Genomic DNA, 24711 nt, shown 5'->3' on the forward strand with positions numbered 1-24711 from the left:
ACGCTCATAATATCATTTTTAAACTAAACTCTCGTCATATACCAGTACAAAGATTAAAAATGCTTTATAAAAGGGACTGAAGGAATAAATATCAAGGGACATTTATTTTCTAAAAATACATGTATCATTTCCAAGAACAATCGACTGCGTTTAAGATGTCAGGATCGTAATGTGTTATTCATTCCCTCATAAATAAGTACATACGTGTTTATATCCGTATTCTATTCATCAAATATTGAAATATTGCGCAGTATGTGTGTCACCACATTAACATATTTCAAAATGGAGGAGAATGACCATGGTTCTTTAGTAAGAGAAAGACGTTCAGGTATTCTTCTACTTACGAATTCATCAAATTCATCCAGTTCCGAAGATATAGCATCGCGAAACACGCGAGAGATTTAAACTCGCATCCGTAAACTTATTTAGAACAGTCCATCAAGGTATTATAAGAGCAAGCTTCATTCAGATTCATTTTCTTCAAGAAGTTGAAGCACGAAGTTAAGTAAGTACGGTCGAAGTGGCGTCCGCAACGGCGAGGTCATTTCCATCACGACGGTCCATTCTCTAGGTTGCACAAAAGTGACGCGTTCCACTCCAATTCTCCATGACGCGAATCAACCTAGAATGAGAAAAAGAAGCGAGAAGGAAAAAAAGTCAGAGTGCAAGTTGGACAGCTGGCTCGAGGTGTTTCCCGCGCGGTGGTGCCAACAAGAACAATATCGCCGCTGGGTTTCGGTTAATCGATAAGACAGTTGCCGCCGGCTGTAACTCGTTTCCTTATCATTGGCCTAGTTCGAGGTCAGACTACCGGGGGCGCTGTACGCTTCGTGTTCGCTCCTCCTTCCACCGCCTACGTTCAAGTCGAATTGAACGTTGACTGTCGTCGGACAGGCCTCGTCAACGGAGCGAAAGCCTGGCGTGCACGCGTCGTCGTTACGGAAAATGACGTTCATCGGTCCACGCGACTACTCGGTGTATTGTCCGCGGTCCAAGCACGTCCGCGTTTGACGTGTTATGTGAATCTCCTGCACTTGGGACACGGCTGTTCGTGCTAGCATGAGTATTTCTCAGGAAAGCGCAGCCACAATCGTGTGCAAGGAGATCTTCGACGGCACCTCGCATCCGTCAGACGAAGGTACGTGTAAATCCGCGAATTTACTCGATGACCGTATGCTAGTTTTTTTGCTTTTCCGTTCTTCCTCCTTTACGCTGTCGATCGATGTAGCACGGGGTGGTTTTCTTCGCTCGCCATCGGCTGTTATTCACACTTCTGACTCCCTTTCACTCTCTCTCCCTCCCTCCCTCGCTCTTTCTCTCTCTCTTTCTCTCTTTCGCTCTTTCTTTCTCGTTAATCCTTGGAAACGACGGTGATTCGGTAATCATTGACTCGATAGAATATTTACTTCATCCTTTATGATATCCCGAGTTTCCCGGGACTATCAGCGAATCAGGCCATGAAATAGTTAATTAGCTTAACCAAAGATTGAATAACCTACATTAAATATTTGACTATTCCTATTAAACGATACGTTGTAGAACAAGAAACGTTGAAAAATTATCTTATAATTGTTCGCAATTTAAACCAACCGACAACAGCTTTGTTTTTCATCAAAATATCAAGATGCGATGTCTTTCCGATACGCTTCGTTTGATTTTTACGAGTACCTGTCCATTCTGCAAACATAAATTTCAAAATGCGCACTTAGATACCAAATTTACGATTTCTTCGCGTTCATTTTTCGATCGTAGAAACAGCAAAAAGAAAGAAAAGCAATGGTTATTTAAAAGTGGATTATACCTAAAAAAAAAAAAAAAAGTCAAATCCATTTAAGAAATAATAAGTGAATAAAGGAGGTAAAAAATCATCACAACGAGATTAAAATGTAAAAGATCATGCATAAAGTGAGAGAAGGTCGAATAGTTTCGGCGGTGAGTTTCCTTGTTTATTTACACCCTGTGGTAGGACGGGAACACTGAGCTCGTACCCTAGCATGGCGAGGAAAATCAATAGAATCCGCAGTGCGGCGAAAGTTTTGTCATAAGCCTCGAGGACCTCCCCTCTTGCTATCTGTGCTACTGGTTAGTTTACGCAGGGCAAAATCCGCCAAATGGGCGAAACTTATAAGTAGAATTCATTCTGCGACCTTATTTCTTCCGATTATCTACTAAAGTTCCGTGAAATTCTCGTGTGTTGTTACTGTTATGGCTACGAAATTTTAGCCACCGCAAGAAAGACAGATGTGGCGGTTTCCCCTGTACCCGGAGCCACCTGTCAAAGACTTCCATGATGGAATTTTTAATCGGCCCTTTTTGTAAAGCTGTCTGTCGATTTGAGTTTCCCAAGAAGATGCAAAGCACTCAGGTTGTATAATTGAAGATACGTTTTTTCTTTATTCGGCGACTTTGCCATTAATTGCGTATTTAATATTAGACGTTATCGGTACTTCCGCCGATGCATACGGCTTCTGATCGTGATTTCACAATTACTAGAATACATTTTCGTGTGAAAGAATCACGAGCGGATGCTCGATGCTAATAAAGATGGAGAAATTAATAGGAATAGGTAACTCTTCCTATCGTAGATGGAAACCAATAATCGAAATCGATGTTTACTGATGCGAGCCCTTGCTTTTTATAAACATAAATTATTTTTAACGAGAAGCAAATAACCGTATCTGTCTACGACGTAACTAACGAGCTGTTTAATAGAGTGGTAGAATTAATGCTAAGAATAATGGATTTATTCTTTCATAAACGTGTTTTCGTGTCTATATCGGGCCATGTTGTACGCATTTCATTTGAAGTGTTTCACCTGTAAACACGAGTGTCTGACTCAATGTCAAAATTTACTGAGACAGCGAGAACTCGGTTAGACGAATTTTTAGCGCTATCGCTAATTTGTTTGCACTTTGATATGCCAATTATTGCCCTGATAATAAACTTTTATTTTATATGTAGCTACATCGGAAGGTATTAATTTTAATATCGTAGGTAAATGTTAATAGAACGTACGTACGATGCGTAAACATTTTTGGGATCCCTTTTTCTAGTGGAATAGTTCCATATTACCACGTGTACTTCCACCTGGCTTACAATCGATGAACGTCGTTACGCTTTACATACGGTGACCCAGAGAACCTTGAAATTACTTGTTTTAACTAAGCTTATTAATACTTTCTTCGTTACTTATCGACGAGAATATTTACAGTATCCGATAGTTTCTAAATTCTATCTTCTGTCAAGGTATAAAAAGCTTTATTGTCATGGAGTTTTGTTGCGTTAACGATACTCGGAAAAATGTAACGACGTTCTCTCATGGAAACAACGAGCGAAGAATTTCTTTATTTTTCGCTCGTCTTTATTCCCTCGCAAATCCTTGACCTTGTTTGATGTTTTGCTCGGCACACGCGTTTCCAGGCAAATTAATGCCCATGCATACCGAAAGAAGCTAACGGTCCACCGCCCTGTTTGTAATCAGCTAATGGTGCACGTATGCTTTTTCAGAGGTGCTCGAATATGCGAGGCGCTTGGGAATCGATCCGGAAACAGAACCACACCTCCTGAATTTGGCTCGGGAGGGCCTGATGGCGGCCCTCCCGAAGGGATGGTTACCATGCTTCCATGAAACCAGCGGCGCTTGGTACTACTATCAGGCTTCCACCGGAATCACCACCTGGCAACATCCTCTGGACGCAGTCTACAAGGAGATGGTCGAGCAGGCTAGGGCTGGCAACGCTAAACCTGATAACACCAGGCAAATCAGCGTTGGTACGGATTGCCTCGTCATTACGGCTGAATGGAAAATATAGGATTAACCCTTTGCACTTGGACTGTTATCACTTGGCTGCACTTAGCGTTTAACAGAGTCAAAGACTGATTAACCGATGCATCATCCACCTTTTTATTGGTACACACATAGTCGATAGAAGGTAGATCGTGAATGATATAGTCGAATCGCACGTTTGTATTTGTCCTATTCTGCGATCGATACATATCGATTTATAGAACGTATATAATTGATGAGAAGACTGATTACAAATGATACACGATGTAATATTTTTTTATTCTCCGACCACTGCTACTCCAAACGAGGGTAGATTATTTATCGAACCACGTATCTTCGCGTTTTGTACATGTATGTAGATGATGGTATATAAATAAAGTATAATATACGTATCATTGAATCTTAATGGCATGATCATTTTTCTTTGCATCTTATGCCAGACAATGCAGTAAGAAGTTGCCGTGCAAAGGGTTAAACCTGGCACCCGAAGGGACGAAGGTTACTGATCGTTCTCTTATTATTTTGTTCAACATTCGTTTCTGAGTATCGAAATCGACGACTCTGTGGTTTATCGAGAGATTTCAAGTTTGACTTTCAATGGATAACACAATATTTCGATAATAGAATTTGCATTCATCAGTTCGATATCTTTCGTATTCGAACAACTTATCGGTGCGAATACCAGTAAACAAGATAAGATAATCGTACTTGCTCGAATATCGTATAATCGTTGTTTCCTTATTCTTAATCATCGAAATTGCACGTATGCCCGTGGTTTTTGTGTCGTTAAATCTTTAAATCATTGGAAAAGTAACAGTTGTCTCTGATACAATTACTAGACGGCATATGTTTCAAAGACATGTGTTTTCTACGATTCGATTGCCAAAATCTCGGCAATTATCGTTCTACGCGTCTCCCACTATAGTACTCTACATCGTGTTGTCAACTCGCATTGCCAAACTCCTATATCCAAACGGCAAGGACTCGTTTGTCAATCGAAACCCAAGCTGGCTTTTCTTCAACTAGTAAACTTGTATTTTTAGGCTGTTCAGCTTTGGCTTTATCTTTTAATATTCATCTGCAATCACGCATCTCGATTTCTTAATCTCGACTTGAAGCTTGATCGTCGATCGTATTCGGATACGCGACACTCAGGCGATTCATATCAATTACGTAAAGCGAAGATATTTTCTTGCGTTCGACCTTGAAGCATCGAGTTCGTACAATTACAGACCACTTTGTTTTCTTTTTCAATGACCGCAGATCTCCGACAACGAAATAGTCTCTACTTATTGACTCGAGTTTTTTACGTAACGCCGAGTAGTTTACTGCTAAGTATGTATGTAAGTCAGTATGGCATTCAAGTTTTATGTAACCTTTCGATTCGCGTGCGTGTCATGCGATAGAATCGAGAGATTGACTCGCTTCGTTTATTAATTATTGACGAACACGTGTATTGATTGCGGTAACATTAATCTTATCTTACCCGACTCTTCCGTTGCTTTTATATAAGAAACAAGATTATCATTTGTACAGTGTAAATGAATTCTAACATTCCTTCTTCGTCAAAGTTCATCGCCAAGAGGCTATCTCTCGCGTTGTGACTAAAATGTAACGATTGTTTTCGTATAAAACGAGACACAGTCAGTGAACCGAGGTTAAAAGCTGTTTATTGTAATCGGTTCGGGTACAATAAAGTTATACACGACTGAATTTGTCGCGCGATTTCTCCAACTGGATGGAGCTGCTGTGCGCGTGGACGCGCTGCTAGCTGCATAAAGGACCCTTGAAACTCTTACGTGCCGGTCCTCGGTGTACGACATATTCATCAAGGCACTCGCGCGTTGGCACACTTGCTCGTGCAAGTACGTAATAGTTGCTTGAACGTCGATCCGTCCAATTATCGCGTCCCTGTCCATCGAACGCGAATTGTTCGGTTGGTATTGCGGACACTTCTTACCGGCTGTTGCTCCACAGCTGCTGACACAGTCACGGCTCAAAGGGATGCAAGCCAATTAGCGTTCGTTCCAATTTAGTTTCGTTAGGACGAACTCGAATTTTACGAAATTTCTCTTTGACGATGAAACAACGATGATTCGATATGAGCTTCGAACCACTGTTTCACGGCGCACGCGATAAACATTTGATGCAATACCGTGCAACGTGTCCCTTTGCTCGAAAGATTATCATTCAATTACAATGTATCGCCCATCCTTAGTCAGAAATGGAAAGCATTGTCTCAAGTTCAACTCGCTGTGGCTTTTGTGGCCTGGAGAGAGCTGCACGGGCGCGAAAAGTCAATATTTGTTGGTAGTCCCTTCCCTTTGATATTCTTCTTTTTTTACACCGGAAACAGTGGAAGATTAAAGGCATGCTAGTCTAAAGGGTGAAGTTTTTAAAATTTTCCCCCATCGTGTATTCTCGATGGTTGTTCACGAAGTAACATGCTCCCTACGCCACAATGAATTCAACAGGAAACAAGATTCGCGATGGATTATTTTCAAATATGATTCTACAACAAAATTCTTTGAAAATCAATTTTATCAATAATCTACAAAAATCGTACTTAGTGACACACAAAAGTCAAAATTACGATTGTGCGATGGAAGAATTTTAATGTTTATGTAGATAGAGGGTACATACCCTAATGAGACAAATGTCATTGTTCTAGAAAATGTAATTCGAGATTGTAAAGCAGGCTCTATATGTACCTAAGTATGTACTTAGCTCTCGATCGTATCACCTGTTACACAGGTCATCGCTGCTATCATCGATGCTATAATGTATATGCATGGATCTATTTCTTATTTACTTTGCCTCGTTACGACTGATACGATATTCATTTCCATATACATCTGTTTTGCAAGTGTCGGTCAAAGGCGATGTGACATGTTTTGCCTCTACAAAAGTCTCATGAATCGATGTAACAAATCCGACATTCTGTATCCTTTGCTTGGAAAAGATTTATTTTCTTTTGTGATGAAAAAAAGGAGGCACGAAATCGTTGCAAAAAAAAAAAAAAAAAATCGCGCTTGAAAAATATGCAGGCCGTTTTAAACGCGACAACTGTATTTTTCGTTGTTACATAATAGTCGCTTTCGCGCACTTTTGAGCTTTTAAACATATTTTCTTATCCATTTCATCGCTCGTGCCTCTCTACCCTTTTCGAGTGTAAGAAAAAGAGAGTGAGAGAAAAAGAGAAAACAGACGTTGACTCGCTCGCGAGAGAACGTTGACACTGTCGCCTCTTTTCACTCGAGAGGGTCATCGTAAGCGTGGAAAAGTTTACGCGCGTTTTCTCTGATCTGTGGAACGACTATCGATTCTTGCCTCTTTTGAGCTTTTTCCCTCCCAACAACATAGCGAAACAGCGTTAGGATGCTATATAAAGTGTGTTTTCTGATCGATAGAAGAGGACTCGAAAACAACAGCGAAGGATTTCGAGTCTCACGAGGAAGCAACTCTGCCCAAGGAATCCTCTCCGTCGAAGGAATCTGTAAAACAATCTATCAAAACCATTCCCCCACCTACCAGAATCCCTACGAAATTGACACCTCTGAAAAAATTGGATAAAATTGATGGTGCAAGGAAGAAGGACGCTATGGGTCAAGACAAACAGCTGTATAAACGAGAAGACTCGAAAATAGATAATCCTCTGGCAACTAACAGAGCCGCCAGGGATTACACCAACCTCAAATTTCAAGATCCGAGGTTCTACGAGTGCCCCAAGCTTCTAGAAACAATCGCATCAACCGCAACCACCAATACGTCCGCGGTTACTACGCCAAAGCAGGAGATAGATTTAAAGGAAGTGCTAAAGAGATCGGAATCTCTTAGTCCGAGGCACGAGAAAGACTGGGAACAGTTGTCCAGCAGATTCAGTTCCGAAGAGAATATTATAGATATCGATAAACTCAGCATCACCACGCTAGCCAGGTCAGAGAAGTCTGAAAAGTTTGATAAGGAGAAACACCCGAGTCAGTTTGGTCAACAAAAGGAACTCACTCTAAGTGGCGGAGGGACTATGTTTCTGAAGAGCAACAGAAGCAGAGACACTACACCTAGTCACGAAGGCGCTAAACTTGATGATTTCAGGACCATGCTGATCCCGGACGAGAGCAGCAACGTCGGTGGAGACAAGTTGAAATCGATTCTCAGAGAAAAACAATCCGAGGATGGTAAGAAACTTATATATAGTATTATTATCGTTTTGGTACAGATTATTAAATTTTAACCGGTTCTTAATAGACGACAGACCAGTGGACGAAGAGCGGAAAAGCGTACGCTTCGACATAGAAAAGGAATTGGACATCAGGTTCACCTATTCCAGGTCCGAAGACGATTCGGAGTCCGAACCTGAGGAGCAGGAAGTTCAGATGCTCGCGATGTTTTCTAACCGAGATACCGATTGGATTCCTTCGTCGCAAAAGACAATTTGTCAAAGATTCAACGAAGAAACCAAAGAGGAGTCCGAAGACAAAATCGATGAGGGTATCAGGAAGAGTTCGTCGTTGGAGAAAATCGAAGGATCGAAGAAAAATGGGAAAGTCGTGGGCAAGAGGTTCGTCGTTCGGAACGTTTCCGAGAACGAGCATCGTAAAAGATTTGTTCCGCAGAACGTTTCTGACAAGGAGCACCGTATGCAGATGACAAGAGATAGTTTATCCGGAGAAAGTTTGTCGAGGGAGAGCAGCTTGGATTACACGTACACCAATAAATTTAACAAAATCAAAAACATCGATCTGGTCTCGAAAAGCGAGACCACCGATTACAGCGACTCCGAAACGCGCCGAAAGAACAGATCGAAGGTAGATTTCTTACGAAACGAACAGACCGACGACGATGATACCTCGGACGTTCCTAGAGTCTATCGCGAACTCGATCTCGTAGAGAAGCAACGCAACGAGGTTGCTGGGAAACAGGAACAGGGTAGGAACTCGAAAAGCGAAACCGATTACAGTGACATCGACGCGCGCCGGAGGAACAAATCAAAAGTAGATTTTTCGCGAAACGAACAGACCGATGACGATGATACCTCAGACTTTCCTAAGTTTTATCGTGATGCTGGCGGAAAACAGGAGCAGGACAAGAATCTGGAGGAAACGAAAATAAGGTTGAGTCAAGAACATGAAAAGGACATCGAAGCCTTGCAAAAACAGTACAAAGATAAATTAGAGCAAACGAAGAAAGAGTTGGAGGAGAATTTCCTGGAGCAGAAGAAGCAGCTAGAGAAAAACATGAACGACAAGCTAGAGGAATCGAGGCGGAAAATGGTTGAAAAGGTATTTTGTAATATTAAACTGCTTCTGTTATTATTTTAGATCTCATCTTGTTATCTTTTATAACCTTTTAAGGAGGAACGGGAGATTCAGAAATTAATCGCAGAAATGGACGAGGCTAAACTGGAGAACTTGAGGAAGGTGAAGGCCGAATTGGAAGTCTGCTACGAAAAGGAGAGACAGGAAATTTTGGCGAATCTGAAGACGGAACTCGACGAGAGAAAAGGTGAACTGCTGGAACTACGGAACCAAGAAATAGGAAAGTTGGAGAACGAACACGAACGTGATCTAGACGAGGAGAAACTCGCGAAACTTAGCGAGATCAAACTGACGAAACAGCACTCCGCGAGAATTAAAGCTATGAAGAAGGAATTGGACAAGAACTTTGACGAATTACGCTCTCAAGTACGGGAGCAGCAGAGGGAGAATATTTCGAAAATCACGGAGGAGCACGAGCAACGTCTGGTTGAAATTGTACGCGATTTTAGAATCAACGTGAGTACCTGACGATGTCTGTTATTCTAATAAAAAATTTTACTCTTTGTTGTTGCGTGATATGCAACATTCTCTCCTTGTTTCCGAAGATTTTTATTTTCCTTGTTGAATGTGTTATTAGTCCAATGTCCATTGTTTCTTAAGGATATTAGATTGTGTATATGATGCGAACTATGAATGTTATGCAATGATTAGTTAACCCATTAGGCGCAATTTTTTCTGCGAACGCATTAAAGCGACCCACTTACCAGCTACTTTGGTATAAATAAATATGTCATTCGATTTCCCAGTTTTACCCACGATTGTATAACACCGTCCAGCTTCGAATACGCCTTATAAGATAGCTTTAAGACAGATTCTTCTAAATTCTTGTTGTATCTTGAAAAATTATACTCGAAGAGCAATAAAGCTACAGAGCATACTATTACAAAATTGCACTCTTACATTTATACTTTAACCTAGACACACACGACATGCTGATTACCTGAAATACATGTATGTTAAAAAAAAAAAAAAAAAAGAACTACTTCAATTCATTCTTGACACGATGGAAGACGAAGAGCTGAAAGAAAGGTTACATTACAAATTTGCGATTACACGAGACTGGAAAAATTCGCTGTTGCGGTTTCAGGAGGATCGCACTCGCAAGATGTATAAGCAACATTTGGAGGAGATTCGTGCCGATTTTTCACGCGAAGTAGAAAAAGAAGCGAGGAAACAGACAGGAAGAGCTATTCACCAAGAGAGCATCGAATTCGAGAAAATGCGTTGCGAAAAGCGACTACTGCAAGACAAATATATGGCGTTGAAGGAGAAATATATGAAATTAAAGAAGGAGGTTCGTTTGGCTATCGAGAGGAGGAGCAAAAGGAAGGAGGGATACACCACGGCTTCGGAAACCGAAAGGTCAACGTCAACGAGAACGAGAACCGACAGAACCGAGTCATCGGAACAAAAGTGAGTGGAGTTTAGATTTGTCGCTTCGCTAGTTTTTCTTCCGATCAACCGTGTGTTTTTCCCGTAATGCATACATAATTAGATACATACTTGGTGCAATATTCGGTATTTCATTGCAATATTTTAGGATGTCGCGCCATTGTGGCGGCGTTATACAAGAGGAGGGCGCGTGAAATCAGAAAAACGAATTGAATCGCGAAGGGTTGACACGTTGGATCGCGCTCTGAACTACTTGTACGTGCCATGACTTTAACAAATCAGTCGGAAGCACAGTTTTTATCTACGTGTTACGATATTTACTCATATATTTGGATCAAGTGTTCACTATATTAGTATTAAGTTCTTGCACATCCATTGTCCTTGTCACCAGTTCCAGTACCTTCATAGTTAATACCACTTACTATACCTTGACCAAGCACATTTGTTGTATATCTTCTGTATGTTGTATATTTATGAATCAGCATCTTCTGTATCTCGATGATGAAATTCGACGCTCTTTGTAAATAACGAAACCCATCGGTGTTCGTTCAATTATTCACGTAGCGAGATAGAAACTGTGAAGGTACTCCCTCACGTTCATACGATTCGTCCTAATGTCTGGCTATAGGCCTTAAATCGTGCTCGCAGTACTCCACTACGAAACACGCACTCGAGCTCGGCGACGACGAACACTAAAGCGCACGAGACTCAGACGACCATGAACGAGCAGTCGGAAGAATTACACGATCCGAACGAACCGAACGTTCAGAAGGCGAACTCGGGGTTTCAGAAGAGCACAGCTACGTCGAACGCGAAGAACGTGAGATTCCAACCTGACGACACGAGCATCGCCAGCGAGACGAACGCCAACACGACCACCACGAAGAAGAACATCAGCAAGAAAGTAACCAGCACCGCGAAACCCACCGCTACCACCGGAAACAACAATAATAACAATAATAATAACCTCGAGAACCCGGTCGAGAACATTAGGAAACAATTGGAAAAGCTCGAGGATCTCGGTGATCAACTGCCAAGCAACGAAACGGCCTATACATTGCGATATCCTTTCCAAGATAAAGGTAACTCTCTTCAGAACATTTCCACCTATTTATTAGTACAATATTCATTTTTTAGCAATCTGAATGTTTCAGAAACGGACAATTAAAAATTCACCGCTTAATCGCTTCCATTTCTGACGCGCGCGAAATATAGATGAGAATTTCTTTTTATTAATCGTTTGTTTCTCTCGATTACTCCCAATACTCCCATGTTTATTTGTGAGATTTGAGAATCGGTTATTATTTGTTTTTTTTCCCAGGCAACTATACACTCTACTTTAACTAGCGGCTTGTACTCTATCACCTGCTCGTAAGTGCGTCACCAGATTTTTTATTTTCCTTTTATCGCCACGAGTCGAGTCTGTCCTCGTTGGTTTCCTTCTCTTTTTCGTTACATCTTTCTTTGCACGCTGCTTTCACCAGCATCGCGCGTGTGCGAGCTAGTCGGATGACATCGAAAAGGATTTTGCTCGATTTTTTAGCGCCGGCGAATGCCTCTTCGGAGCTGGAGTTCTTTCGGCACCGAATTCACGTCGAAAGGGATTCAGTGAAGAGGGCACGGGAGGCGCTTCGACACCAGGAGAACGTATTCCAGGGACGGCAGAGGGCTTGGAAGCAACGTAGCGTCCGAGCAACCCTCGAGCAATTAGTTCAGGTATTATTTTTATACACCTGCGTCTCAATCTGTATTTTCTTAAAAGCTGCGCGTTAAATCCGCACGATGGATTTTAGGAGGAACGCGAACTCTCGGACATGGAAGTGAACTTGCATCGAACTAAGAGCCTTCTGGGTGAGAAAGTGATCCAATTAAGGCACTTGGAGCAATCTCTGGAGAGAGTGGTTAATGCTAAAACCAACGAAAATGACGCGACTTCGACGAAGAACGAAGAACTGACGTTGAGCGATATGTCTAGCGTGAGCAGTGGTATCAGTTCAACCGACTTGGCAACGGATACGTTTATAGGTAAGTTTCTGTAACAGACCCTCTCTCTCTCTCTCTCTCTCTTTCTATTTCTCTCTCTCTCTCTCTCTCTCTCTCTCTCTCTCTCTATTACGCTATCAGTTATCGTTGCATTGCTTTCCTTTTCTTTGTCACTTTATTCGTTATTTTCACAAATGATTTAAATGATTTTCCTCGAGTCGATCGAAGCGCTGTTTTCGTTTATTTCTTTCCACTCAAGAATTTGTTTTCGATCTTGTGGTCTTGATCCTTCGTACTCAGACAAACCGGATCACTACCAGGAGTCGACGGAAATCATCGCAAGCCTGGAAAACCTAAACTCGGAAATACGTGAGATCTGGGGCGTGCTGAATAAACGCCAGGATACTAATATACCACCGCCGCCGACTTTGATGTATTCTTATTTGCGATGGCTACGTTTCCACCACCTTACAGCCGAATCGAACAATATACAAGGTGAGTATAAATATTCGTTTGGATAATTTCACGAAGACTTTCTCTTCAAGTTCCGAAATTCTTTCAGGAACATTCGGTACGCCGAATATTCAGTCAAACATCTTGTCTCAGTTAACTGTAACGCAACCACCGACATCCAACACGCAAAACATCATCGCCCAATATGGTCCTAATAGCGGTTTCACTACCAGCGTTTGTACCGTTGAGAAGAACTCTTCGAACCTGATGGAGAGAACGTGGAATCTACGGGATTGGCTGCGACAAACTTGCGTCGAGAGCACAGATCAGCCCAGGTCGAACGACACTCTAAAAAACAGCCCACAGTCCATCGAAAAGTTTGGTTCCAAACGACATACGCTAGGGGATTCGAGTACCCGTTTCGTTGATGTAGATTCTATGTACTTACACGTGTTTCTAAACCAATTCAAGAAAACGTGTTTTCGTTAATCGTTAGAAATCGTTTGGAAGCGAGAGTTTCGATCGATATTCGTCGTTAACACGTTTTGGATCGTGTACCTATCTTGGTCAAGCCTATTATGCTGATTCGAGAACCTCCTTTTTGCTTGTTCCTATCGAGTTCAGTTCGTTTCATCGCTGAATCTACCACAAAGACTGCAATGAAGCGCGGACGTTCACCGAATGCACGCAGGGTCATTGTCTCGAGCCTCTAACATCAAACGAAATGGATACGAGCTTCGAGACGAGACTATTGTCATGCACGTGATCGCGTTACATTTTCAATACGCTCGGTCGCATCGGCGTTCCTTAAAATTTTATCCGGAACAGCAGCCTATAGGACGATGTAATTATTATTTTACCCAAAAATTTTAACCGACACTGTTCGTTTAATAGTAACTTTAACGTTACAGTGGATGACCATGTAAAAACGGAAGACTTTCATAAAGGGAAGCGAATCATCGCGCCGTTCAGCGTGCAAAGCTCGTGAGTCGTTGAGGGAACGAGCCAAATGCGTGAATTTGCGCGAAGCCCAAAGATCAGTACAGGCGCGACGGAGTTCTGTTGTAAATAAGAATTTCTCGATGGCCGTATCGCTCGATACGACCCGCTGGTTCCTTTTTCCCCCGAACAGTCTGTTGAACCTTTATATATTTTCGAGATCGATTTTTCCGTAAATGTAACGAGAATGTATAATATGCGTACCTCCTATATCATATACGTTTACTATAATATACATGTATCGGATATTTCGAATGATTTCAGGTTCATCGCGTTTGAGACGGATATGCGATCACACCGATGCGTGATCTTCGTCGTACGAGAAGTGTCGATTCGGGTTTTCTTTTATCAGATCGTATGTGATATCTGAATCAAAATTGTCAACGGAAAGACTTAGCTTTTGTATCGAGTTACTTAATTATCGTGTATGTTGTAAGTCGCATACCATAGTAGACAGGGATTCGTAGACGACTCGAGTTAGTTTATCGACAACTTCTTCGAGCTTCGAACTTGGAGCGCGTACGAAGTTCTCTGCTGCGTTTACCATGATGTCTATCAAACGCCAAAGTTTCATAATTATCGACTTTCTAAACTGACTCACGCGTAAGTACGGAATATACCGTAAGGTTTCTGGATCGATCGATCATCAGAAGCCACTAATTAACGCTATCGTATCGATTTATTAATTTTAGAAACGTTCGATCGACATTTAACCTTCGACAGCATATGGATCGCAATAATTTTGATCTCATTAGATGTATAGTGTAGAACGACTAAAGTTTCTACATTGTGGAACGTGACAGCATACACTGAAATGTCTGACACGTAACTATACCGTAGAAAACTTTCCGGTAATTTCGCAAGGAACCTTGTTTCAAAGTAGTTATTGCTCGAATGGTTCCTTCTTTCTTGTTATAATCTTATCATTGATATTTCATTCGATATTCTTTTACTTAGCAATCGGCCCTGATATTAATCGATGTTCGTGTATCGTAAGAACAGCGATCGAACAAACTATATAGTTGATTTTGTATCGATTAAAGTTAATGCCAATAGGACATTGAGTCGATATTTGGAATTGTAGGGTCACTTTAAGATGTTTGACACTTTCGTCTGACACGAAGATTTCAAAGAGTAGAGATCATTCATTAGCACCGTCCTTATAAATCATACAAGTATCTTCCCTCGGTGAAAAATATGTATCATCATCGTTTATTGCTTCGGAAGTTGATAAATCGTTAATATATTACGTCCGATGGTTCTACGTTTATTTAATCGGTCAAAAGGTGCTTCGTCTACAGTGCAATAATTTGCGAGTAGTTCATTTTATAACTCGATTGCGTAGTTTTGTTACATAACTGAATATTATGTCTTTCGCACAATGCGTTTTATACAGATATTATCGATGAATATTTCGTTAATCGTCGCTAAAAATCGGTAAGCGGACGATAAGCGTCCTCGTAACGCGGTCGGGATAATTTTTTCATGAAAACGCTTCGATTCCATACTTCATGATCACAAGCATTTTCTTATGTAATATACAAGAGACAAATGTTGTTTGTAAAGATTAAACGACTTCAAGCAATATAATTTTATTTGGATAATCGAATGCGGCCGCAGCCATTCCGAAGATGGCTCGAAATATAAAGGGTATTGCCAAACTTAATTAACCGGTGTTTATTTCAAAATAAATGGCGCATATTTGAAGAAAAGAAGATAAGTTCTGACTTCGCTGCTTTCTTCTTTTCGTTCATCGGTACGCCAGAGATATTACTATGTGCAATGTTCAGTAAATTAATTTTGGAATACCTTGTATATTCTGTATTATAGTATATATTTGTATGGACGCAAATATATATGCTATGCAAACCAACACCTTCATCCCTAGCAAATTCCATTACACGCAGCTATTACACGTAAAGAGGTCTCGATTATTTTCCTTTCAAATTAATACGTGAATGTTATACGATATTCGAAGTGTTCAGTTTTACAGCGTTTCTGAAAAATTCCTGCAGGTCCACCGTCATTTTTTCTCCGACCAAGTTCGCAGCAAATAAAGTTAAGTAAACTACAGGTCGATTCAATAACTACCGCTAGGAAAATAAATTGCAATCGGTATGCGTGTTTTCGCATTCATCGCTGTTTTCCTCGAACTCGTCTCTTTTGGGCAACCACGAAGTCATTCGATGTGATTTACATTGGGCTTTGTTTTTTAGGAAATTCTGCGTCGCCCTTATCACCGGTGAAATTTTGCATACCAGCAATCTGATACACGCGGAATCAGCACCATCCAGTTTTTCCATCAGTCGAACCGGTAGATTCTCATCATGAGCTTGCTCGATTAAGTTTTGTATCTAAAAAGAAAATTATTCGCATCTGTTATCTCGTAACTTACAATTTCTGTTTCATTCTTGTATTCAGCGTGACTCACTCTCTCGCTCTTGCTCTCCGTGATAAGTTTAGCTGGATTCCAAGATGAAGCATCAGTCTCGTCTTCCAAACTCCTGCCGGCATTTTCTTTCGGAGCTTTCAAGTTAAACAACGAACTTATCTGCAGATCGGAGACTCGCCATTATTTGATAGTAAAACATCGAGCAATAGACACGTACCATTTGCGCAAGAAATATAACGCTGTTCACAGCAATGGCTGTAACTTTCTGCGAATCCAGTCCAAAAAGACGGAAGAACGCGGACATAACGTTAGAAGGACCGAAACTTCCTTTCTCCCTTGTTTTATGATCCTCTCCTTGTTTTTCCTTCTGCTTACCGCCTAAACTTTTTGCAACCAGATCAGCGATATCCTTTGCAGTCTCCAGATAATTGGTCGCATATTCCAAGCCTGTCTTTATCTTGTCGAGAACACCTACGAGTCGAATCAATTAACGGGCTGTTGATTTATCGTGAAGCTTAAGTTTTACCACTAACCATCATCCTCTTGAGGTAAACCGGAGGCACAAAACGCTATAGTGGAAATGCAGAAAGAGGTACACAAAAACTTCTGCATTGTATCGCGACTGAAGCTTTTCCTACACTAAGAGTTACATTCGACCTGGTTCTAACGGATGTTAATTACTTGTTTCCACCTTGTTGAATCGTAACGTTCCTGTTCCTAGTTGGTCGCGCGATGACCACGACTGAAACTCTTTTCGCTTTGTCAACCAAGCACGAGAGACGAGATCTCCAGATTCGGAGAACCTCATTACTTTTTCGAACTAGTACGAAACGAACCTTGTCGATGAAACATCGTTGCCGGCGAAGCATCGTTTAATCGTTCGCGAGACTCGCAACTCAGTTTAAATCGTAAAATACAGTTTAACATGAATATCGACGTGATACCGTTTCTATTGATATGTCTCTGCTTGAAAGTTACATTGGCAAATCGGACATCGTTTTATACGCAGGAAGTTTATTGTTTGAGCGAACTACCAATGAGTGAATTAATTCAAATAAAGTCCTCACTCGCGGATGAAGAAGGTAAACTTTTTCGAAACCTTAGAAACAAATTCAACTTAAGAAGGTAATTGAAAAATGAAATCAATTAAATAAATTTACGAGCGTAGATATTGTCGAGGAAGATGTACAAGCCGAAGAGATATCGAGTAGAACATTTTCGTCATCATTGCCCGTTGCACAACCTTTAAAAAGAATGAATAAAAAGCCAATGAGACGGTACGAAGATTATCACGAAGAAAAAGGGAAAGATACGAAAATTTCAAAGATATTCCAATTGTCAATCACAGCGCTTTCGTTTCTTGCTTTCGGTGGCTATCTGCTTACTCTTATAATAACAGCAATTCGTCAAAACGCACTAGGAAACACGGGCAATGGAAACGTTATAGTGCTCTCAGTGAGTTAATCTCTTGTTTTAGGCGATTGAGTTACAAAATTGAGAATCAAAGCTGACATATTCTATATACAAAAATGACATTCGGATTTCAGAACCTGCAGGGTTTGCAAAACTATAATCGTCCAAAAAGAAGCTCCCTTATGCACGATGCGTCAGAGAACGATTCCGAAATCGAGAAGCTGTACCAGGGAATGATCCTGTTGTCAAAATCTTATACAATGTACAATATTAACTGATGATGCTTTGAATGGATCTAAAAGTAGAAATACAAGACTTACGTTCGCCACTATCGATGGATATCGCTAGACTTTTGCTAGAAAATCACGGATAGTAAAATCTCGGATAGTTGAAAACGTAAGTTTCGTATTCGAGGATCGATCTGATCGATTGACACGAGAATATAAGAGATTCGTGGTAAAAATTTCTGATCGTGATTGACGGACTCAATTAGGGGTTCGCTTATCATGATTCGCCGGACTCTTGAAAATCCTAAAACCTAATAAAATCGAATAGAGGATCACGGTGTGTACATATCCCGAAGAATATTCTTAGCATGTGGGTAGAGGCTGCTTCAAACATGGCTCTTCAAATAAACACCTAAGTGACTGTATACTCCGAAAGTCTGCATGCAAAGATAACCATATGGCTTCCAGAGATATCATCAGCCATACGTCTCTATGCTATTATTCCTCAAACATGTATAACCCGAATAGCGTCTATTTCTGTTTTTTGGAACTTCATTTCTAAAAAGATTACCGATTACGTTCAAAATTTTCGTTCTCGTGATTCCTCGATTTATTAAATGATAGCGGTAGGTAACGATTTACAGTAGTATATGTAAAAACTATAATTTCTATAAAAAGATGACCTTAAAGAATTGTAATCTGTATAATAAATTATATCTGAATAAAATGGAATTATATCTAGTTGCAATATCAAAGTGTTTTCTTAATTATATTTTTTTTTCTTTAAATTTATTTTTAAATTTCCCGGTAATTTATCCCGTTTTATGCGTTAAGCGTATTTTATAATATTTATTTGGTGAAACGCATCGAATCGGGAATTCTTCCGAGCAATGCTCCATCGAGTCTGACATCAGACTCATCGTCCTTCAGGGACCAATCTTCTGAGAGCCACGCCTACGCCGACCATGTGGACCAATCCCACGTACGAAATTGCAGCGAGCTCGGATCATTTTTTTTTTAAACCAAATTCCGTTCTGAACATGGCAGGAACTCGTTCACGCGTTCATTCTGATGCACTTCCGTGGAAGTCATTGTTTAGCCTGTAACTATTTTCGTTGACACCAGTGACTGATAATTCGATCATCTTCTGTTTGTAATCGGCGAAGAATCGGATCATTGTCAAAAACGCCGTGTCCACTTTTAATCATGACATAAATTTCGTAGTTCGGTGGAGTGTACTCGTGCGTGATTTATTTGGATTACGATTTTAAGTGGAGCATTGTTGGAAAATGTCGTAGTCGTTAAAAGTGTGCGTCGGAAATATTAGGATAATCGGAATCTTGTGCAAGTGAGTTAAAGGGAAAAGACAAAGATGAACGAAGTGAAAACCCGCGTTGTGGATATGAATTGTTCGAAGCAATTGAAGTTCGGAGTAGAACGTATATTGTCGGATGAAATTTCGTCGAAGAAAACAGGTAATAGAAGGAAAAACGGCTATCTATCGTGTTCTTCAAATTATTTTCTTTATTTCCATTAGTTGACTCGATTTTCAAAAAAAGTAATCGTTATGAAATGGACATCGTACTGCCTGTTTGACCTGCATGGTCAACTTCTGAATAAATATATATGTTTCGAAAGATGTACTAAGGCCGCTTCCGGTACAATTTTCCACGGTGCGGTGTCCTTGTCCTGGAGGTTGCGTCAGGTGCGAAGCCCTACGAATTTGCCCTCCATTTTCTTACGTTCAAACTGCGATTTCCGGAAACTACGCAAGTACCAACCATGGAAACGGAGTAGTCGAAAATTATACCAGTATTTATCGACCGGCTCCACTTCGACCTGTTCCCAGAGGTGAGAAATTGAAAAATCTAATCATTGCTCGTAATATATTCTTTGTTTTATATATAGACGTATTTCTAATTAAATTAATACAACTATATTGCGCGAATTAATCGATTTAACGTCATTCGTGATCGTTTCGATGCCTTTATCGGAAATCGTCTAAAAACCCTGGCTCATGAAACGAAAGTTGCGTCATTAACAAATGTGACCATATGGACTACTGTCTTGTCTCCGAATACTCGACAGCAAGTAGAGCAAAATATTTACGCGTCAGTGTATTCCCGTGTTTCCTGTTCGTGTTTAAACGACATCTTAAGTGCCACCATTCGTTTATAGTCGATGTAAACAGCGGTTTCGTCGTACTCCTTCTTGGTTAGCTAAAAAGTCGAAAACCTGGACTCCCCTTTGCTTTTCGTTCGTATATCGTTTACATGTGATAAAAATATTGATATAATAAAAGATCACCGAAAACTAAGCAGAAACGGATGTTTCCAAATGATTCAACCGCTTATAATCGACGACTAACAATAGAATAAGTAAGAATTTATCAATAGAAGTTGCACTTTCAAACGATAGCACAAAGTTCCCGAAATAAGTATGACCTTACTAACTGTTAGCCATCCAATTCATGCTGAGGACCGTACCAACCGGAGAGAGAACCACACTGTTTAAACTCGTACACATGTTGTATACTTCTGTAGGGCTGTAAATCAGCCAGAAGTACCCAATCTTGGAGGCCTCTTGTTCGGGATAGGATCTGTTGAAACAGACACCCATCCAGCTAAGACTACCGTTTACAATGTTTACATCATGTCACGTTTCCCTCTAATTTGTAATCTTGCACTAGCGTCCACAGCGACGAATCCTCGGGCCTCTGTTTTATCCAACCAAGCACTTCCCCTTACCGTGTTTGTGTAGGATCTAGAAATATTTCGAGAGCGATTTAAATCTTTAGCTTTTTACGAACTTTTACAGTACCGATATCGTCTGCCTCGACGCCGACCAATCAATCAGAGACCAATACCAGAAGAAAAAGATCGTGGTCGAGGGCTGTGTTCAGTTCTTTGCAACGAAAAGGTTTGGAAAGAAGATTTTCTCTGCAAAAGTACATCACGAAACCGGACAGGCGGCAACTTGCTGCTACTTTAGGCTTGACAGACGCACAAGTATAACATTAAATTAGCTGCGAACGTAAAGCAATTGGAAAAGTCGAATTCGAACGATGATCTGTTCTTCTCAGGTAAAAGTCTGGTTTCAAAATCGACGAATGAAATGGCGGCATACGAAAGAGAGCGAAAACACAGCTTTGTCGAACTCCGATTCCCAGAAGGAATCGTCTAGAAAATTAGCGAAGGATGATACAAAAAGTGCAACTACTGAAAAGACTGTTTCGGAAGACGAAGAGGATGTGGAGATCGAAGTTGATGTGTGAATTTTACAATGTACATTTACGATGTTTCATATCGTCTAGTTTGTAATCTGTAATGATAAATTTTTATGTTAAATAAAGTTTATACGTAAACAGCTTTATTCCGTTTGTTTGGATTCGACACGTACTTCATCCTGTTCTGACGCCATTTCTAAAAACGATATTAACATTTTTTTTGCCGGTTACCAGGACAACTAAGCTGTTATTTCTTTCTTAAAAGAAAATATTAATCGGGGTCTAACAAACTGCGGTTTAAAATGCAGCGATTATTACCACGTTTAATGTCGATTTCTCGACAATATTCGGTGATGAAGATGTCGAAACCTCTGGGAGCCAGCGAGAGTCAGAAATGTCTCAATATCGACACTTCCGATCTTCTCTGTAAGTATTTTTCAAGATACTGTCCTCGTTAGGTTATCAATATTTTTCTGCATTTTAGCTGCATCCATGACTCAGTCACAAGCAGCTTCTGTCGTCAACGAGTCTTTACGCGCAGATGCGATTCCCCTGCTGGATCAAACGGCCGCAGAAGTTTCAACTACTACGTTCGAGGTGACCACATCGAAGATCGAGCCGCAGATTATCGGTGATAAGACGCCATTGCCATTCGAAGAGATCCCTGGACCGGCGATTTTGAAGATCTGGGAGAAATATTGGAAATACGTGCCGCTCCTCGGTACGCAAGTGCTTTCCAGTCTGCTAATCAACAGATTCACCCAGGGTACGATCTGTTGAAGTACCAATAGGTTGAAATTCGAAGAGACCAGTATTGTTTCTATCTGTACAATTATCGTTAGAGTATACTTCAAATGTGATCTTAAGAAATAGTGGACAGAAAACTTTTAAAAGGAAAATTCGATTTGCTCTTCGAATTTCCAATCGCGCGTTCCCTTTGGTATCTCGATGAGAGAATAGTTACAGAGAATAAACAAATTCAAACGATATCACGTAAATCCCGTAAAAGTTTAAAATAGCTTAGTTTCAATCCTGTCTCTGCGAAGATACGTGATTGTTAAATTTCAAATGAGTCGTTTTCAGGACGACTGACGTGGAATCGCAATGTAACACCCTTAAAATATTTATTCAACGAATACGGTTGTATCGTAAGGATTAATGGACCTCTTTCAGGAGACATTGTCATGATTCACAGGTAACCTTTTCCAAGGTAATAATTTTCGATAGCTCTGCCTTATTACGCTTTCGCTCATTACCCTTGTTCATTAATGTAGACCAGAACACATAGCAGAGGTTCTTAAGCAGGAAGGCGATACGCCTATAAGAAGCGGAATCGATATTTTACAACATTATCGACTGAACTATCGTAAATATCGTCTTGCAGGACCGTTTTCTATGTAAGTAAATACCTGCACCCATCATAGATAATTTGTATACACGTAAAATTTTAATCTATCGATCAAAAAATTATTCAGGCAAGGTACGGAATGGTTAGAAGTGAGAGAAAAGGTGGAGCAAATATTCGGTCAAATTGCTCCAAGCTTTTTTGGGAAGATCGATACGATTTGCGATGAAGTTGTTACTAGGATATACAAAATACGTAACAGACAAAATGAAGTATATACATTACAGTTTATATAATTTGGTAATGTAAACTTTACGATACAGCACGATAAATTAATGTCGCGAATAGGTGCCTGCTAGTTTCCACGAAGACATGATTCGTTGGGCCATGGAGTGTTTTTACGACGTAACATTCAACAAGCGCCTCGGCTTTTTGGAGTCACCTGGCTACAATCCGACGTCCGAAACATCAAGAATTATTAACGCCTTGTTAACAGCTCACAAGTACATGAGCCGCTGTGAAACTGGCTTTCAAGTGTGGCGATTTTTCTTGACTCCATTCGCTAAGAAGCTCTTCGAAGCTTGTGACGTGCTCGATAAGTAAGTCGATGACCAAAATTTCACACATGGAATTATTTCCAGATAATTTCGTGAACGTCTTCTTCAGTGTCATAGGAAAATATGTCCGCCAAGCTCAAAGTAAACTTCGAATTCGCAAATCCCATGCAGAGAAAAGTTTAATGGCTGAGGATAGTTCACCTGTTTTGGAAAAGCTTCTCGTGAACGAAGGTATTCATCCAGACGACATTTGTACGTTGCTGATGGATATGATCATTTTAGGTGTTCAAGCGGTAATGATTGACAGCATAACAACAGTGACAATTATGTATAGTGAAATTTAACGTTTATTCGATTTCTAGACGGCAAACTCCGAGGCGTTCGTATTATATAATTTGGCGAAGAATCCACGGACTCAGAGAAGACTCTACGATGAAATTACTTCTGTTTTGCCAAATAACGATGCTCCTATCACGGAAAGAACATTGAGAAATATGCCATATCTGAAAGCTTGCCTTCAAGAAACTTTAAGGTAGTAATTTTCTTAAGAGTACATATCGAGTAGATATCACTATTATATTATCACGATAATGATTTATTTGATTCAAAGACTACACCCTGCTATCCCCTACATCACTAGACTGTTACCAAAAACCATACATCTTCATGGATATACGATACCTAAAGGGGTAGGTGTAATAGCGAAATGTAATTAAATAAGATTATTGCTTCGTTAAGAAATAAATTCTTATAGACGTTCGTCATAATGGCAAATCAAATTACTTCGCAACGCGAGGAGAACTTCGAGGATCCGTTAAAATTCCGGCCAGAGAGATGGTTGTCTAATTGTGCAAAAGAAGATACAGACTTCAGCTATTTACCTTTTGGACATGGTGTGAGATCATGTTTAGGGAAAAGTATGGCTGAAATACAAATGATGCTACTGACAGCAAAGGTATTTACTGTTAGGTTTAATTATATTATTGTAATCATTATTAATTGATCGCGTTATTCATATTTCAGCTTGTACGACAATTCAGAGTTGAATATGATTATGCTGACATCAAAAGCAATTTTATGATGGTGAATGTACCCAATAAGCCACTTCGTTTCCGTTTCGTAAATAGATATTAGTCTATACGATAATAATCAAGCACTAGTTACTGCAAAGAACCGCATAGATAGGAATATATTATATTTCTTGTTATTAAATCAACACTTCGAATACAGCGAGGCATAATTTAGACTAAATAACAGTAGTTGTGATTTATCGTACATTTTTATTGGACATTCATTACGTCAATAGAAAAAATAAAATATTGTTAGAAAGGATTTTAGTTTAATTTATTATCTATTCGAGACTGTTTAGACGCGTAATCCGACATTTAATGTTGAGAAAAAGTTAAAAACTTAAAGGCGTACAGAACCTGTGAAATGTACATGAAAAGAAATCTTTTAACAATATTTCTAAATTACAAGATCAATTTTACCTTGACATAGAATTTGAAAGACAGGCACTTTGAAATCCGTACATCTTTACGGACGTTTGCCATTATCTCCATCCATGGGACGCCATGAACATTATAGACAACGTTACGTGCCTATTTCAGATGTACAGG

The 24711-nt window shown here is 40.2% G+C and overlaps 5 protein-coding genes across 11 annotated transcripts; 4 read left to right on the top strand and 1 right to left on the bottom strand.

Moving 5' to 3' along the window:
• Positions 1-356: 356 nt before the first annotated feature.
• On the top strand, positions 357-15522 carry Cep164 (centrosomal protein 164). 7 transcript variants are annotated; one of them, XR_011799923.1, is made up of 12 exons: positions 358-1138; positions 3508-3771; positions 7198-7965; positions 8036-9069; positions 9142-9561; positions 10193-10518; positions 11146-11579; positions 12041-12213; positions 12291-12522; positions 12781-12975; positions 13043-13777; positions 13845-15522. XR_011799923.1 is itself a non-coding variant. In XM_072004353.1 (12 exons), the coding sequence occupies exons 1-12, from the start codon at positions 1060-1062 to the stop codon at positions 13849-13851; spliced, it is 4158 nt and encodes a 1385-aa protein (XP_071860454.1). In that variant the 5' UTR covers positions 359-1059; the 3' UTR covers positions 13852-15522. The 7 variants fall into 7 exon arrangements, 5 of the variants coding, with proteins under 5 accessions (XP_071860455.1, XP_071860456.1, XP_071860454.1 ...); XM_072004353.1 differs by having other exon boundaries at positions 359-1138; positions 13043-13268; XM_072004354.1 differs by lacking the exon at positions 10193-10518 and having other exon boundaries at positions 357-1138; positions 11126-11579; positions 13043-15522.
• Positions 15523-15975: 453 nt separating this feature from the next.
• On the bottom strand, positions 15976-16808 carry LOC139987384 (uncharacterized; the record flags this gene model as incomplete). The annotated part of the gene is made up of 3 exons (XM_072003559.1): positions 15976-16286; positions 16364-16483; positions 16542-16808. Coding segments are annotated over 3 exons (648 nt in total), but the record flags the coding sequence as incomplete, so codon positions are not given.
• Positions 16807-18719, top strand: LOC139987751 (uncharacterized). Its single transcript, XM_072004361.1, has 3 exons — positions 16807-17406; positions 17493-17779; positions 17872-18719. Exons 1-3 carry the CDS (start codon positions 17250-17252, stop codon positions 18013-18015), a joined length of 588 nt encoding a protein of 195 aa, XP_071860462.1. The 5' UTR covers positions 16807-17249; the 3' UTR covers positions 18016-18719.
• A 65-nt stretch (positions 18720-18784) lies between these two features.
• Positions 18785-21330, top strand: LOC139987749 (H2.0-like homeobox protein). Its single transcript, XM_072004359.1, has 4 exons — positions 18785-19439; positions 19603-19815; positions 20782-20972; positions 21047-21330. Exons 1-4 carry the CDS (start codon positions 19337-19339, stop codon positions 21236-21238), a joined length of 699 nt encoding a protein of 232 aa, XP_071860460.1. The 5' UTR covers positions 18785-19336; the 3' UTR covers positions 21239-21330.
• Positions 21331-21429: 99 nt separating this feature from the next.
• LOC139987750 (probable cytochrome P450 12a5, mitochondrial) lies at positions 21430-24628 on the top strand. Its single transcript, XM_072004360.1, is given in 11 exon segments — positions 21430-21626; positions 21628-21956; positions 22274-22385; positions 22465-22587; positions 22666-22807; positions 22884-23134; positions 23202-23385; positions 23455-23624; positions 23703-23781; positions 23847-24047; positions 24116-24628. Coding segments are annotated over 11 exon segments (1836 nt in total). The 5' UTR covers positions 21430-21492; the 3' UTR covers positions 24227-24628.
• Positions 24629-24711: the final 83 nt, after the last annotated feature.

The sequence above is a fragment of the Bombus fervidus genome, chromosome 5, assembly GCF_041682495.2.
Source record: "Bombus fervidus isolate BK054 chromosome 5, iyBomFerv1, whole genome shotgun sequence".
NCBI lineage: Eukaryota > Metazoa > Arthropoda > Insecta > Hymenoptera > Apidae > Bombus > Bombus fervidus.

Bases quoted from the DNA above. Each gene is read 5' to 3' on its own strand.
- Cep164 (XM_072004353.1), top strand. From the start codon at position 1,060: ATGAGTATTTCTCAGGAAAGCGCAGCCACAATCGTGTGCAAGGAGATC. The intron at 7,966-8,035 runs GTAAGAAACTTA...GGTTCTTAATAG, and splicing joins AGAAAAACAATCCGAGGATG to ACGACAGACCAGTGGACGAA. The intron at 10,519-11,145 runs GTGAGTGGAGTT...TCGTGCTCGCAG, and splicing joins ACCGAGTCATCGGAACAAAA to TACTCCACTACGAAACACGC.
- LOC139987749 (XM_072004359.1), top strand. From the start codon at position 19,337: ATGAACGAAGTGAAAACCCGCGTTGTGGATATGAATTGTTCGAAGCAA. The intron at 19,440-19,602 runs GTAATAGAAGGA...ATGTTTCGAAAG, and splicing joins AATTTCGTCGAAGAAAACAG to ATGTACTAAGGCCGCTTCCG. The intron at 19,816-20,781 runs GTGAGAAATTGA...GAACTTTTACAG, and splicing joins ACTTCGACCTGTTCCCAGAG to TACCGATATCGTCTGCCTCG.
- LOC139987751 (XM_072004361.1), top strand. From the start codon at position 17,250: ATGAATATCGACGTGATACCGTTTCTATTGATATGTCTCTGCTTGAAA. The intron at 17,407-17,492 runs GTAAACTTTTTC...TTACGAGCGTAG, and splicing joins CTCACTCGCGGATGAAGAAG to ATATTGTCGAGGAAGATGTA. The intron at 17,780-17,871 runs GTGAGTTAATCT...TTCGGATTTCAG, and splicing joins GAAACGTTATAGTGCTCTCA to AACCTGCAGGGTTTGCAAAA.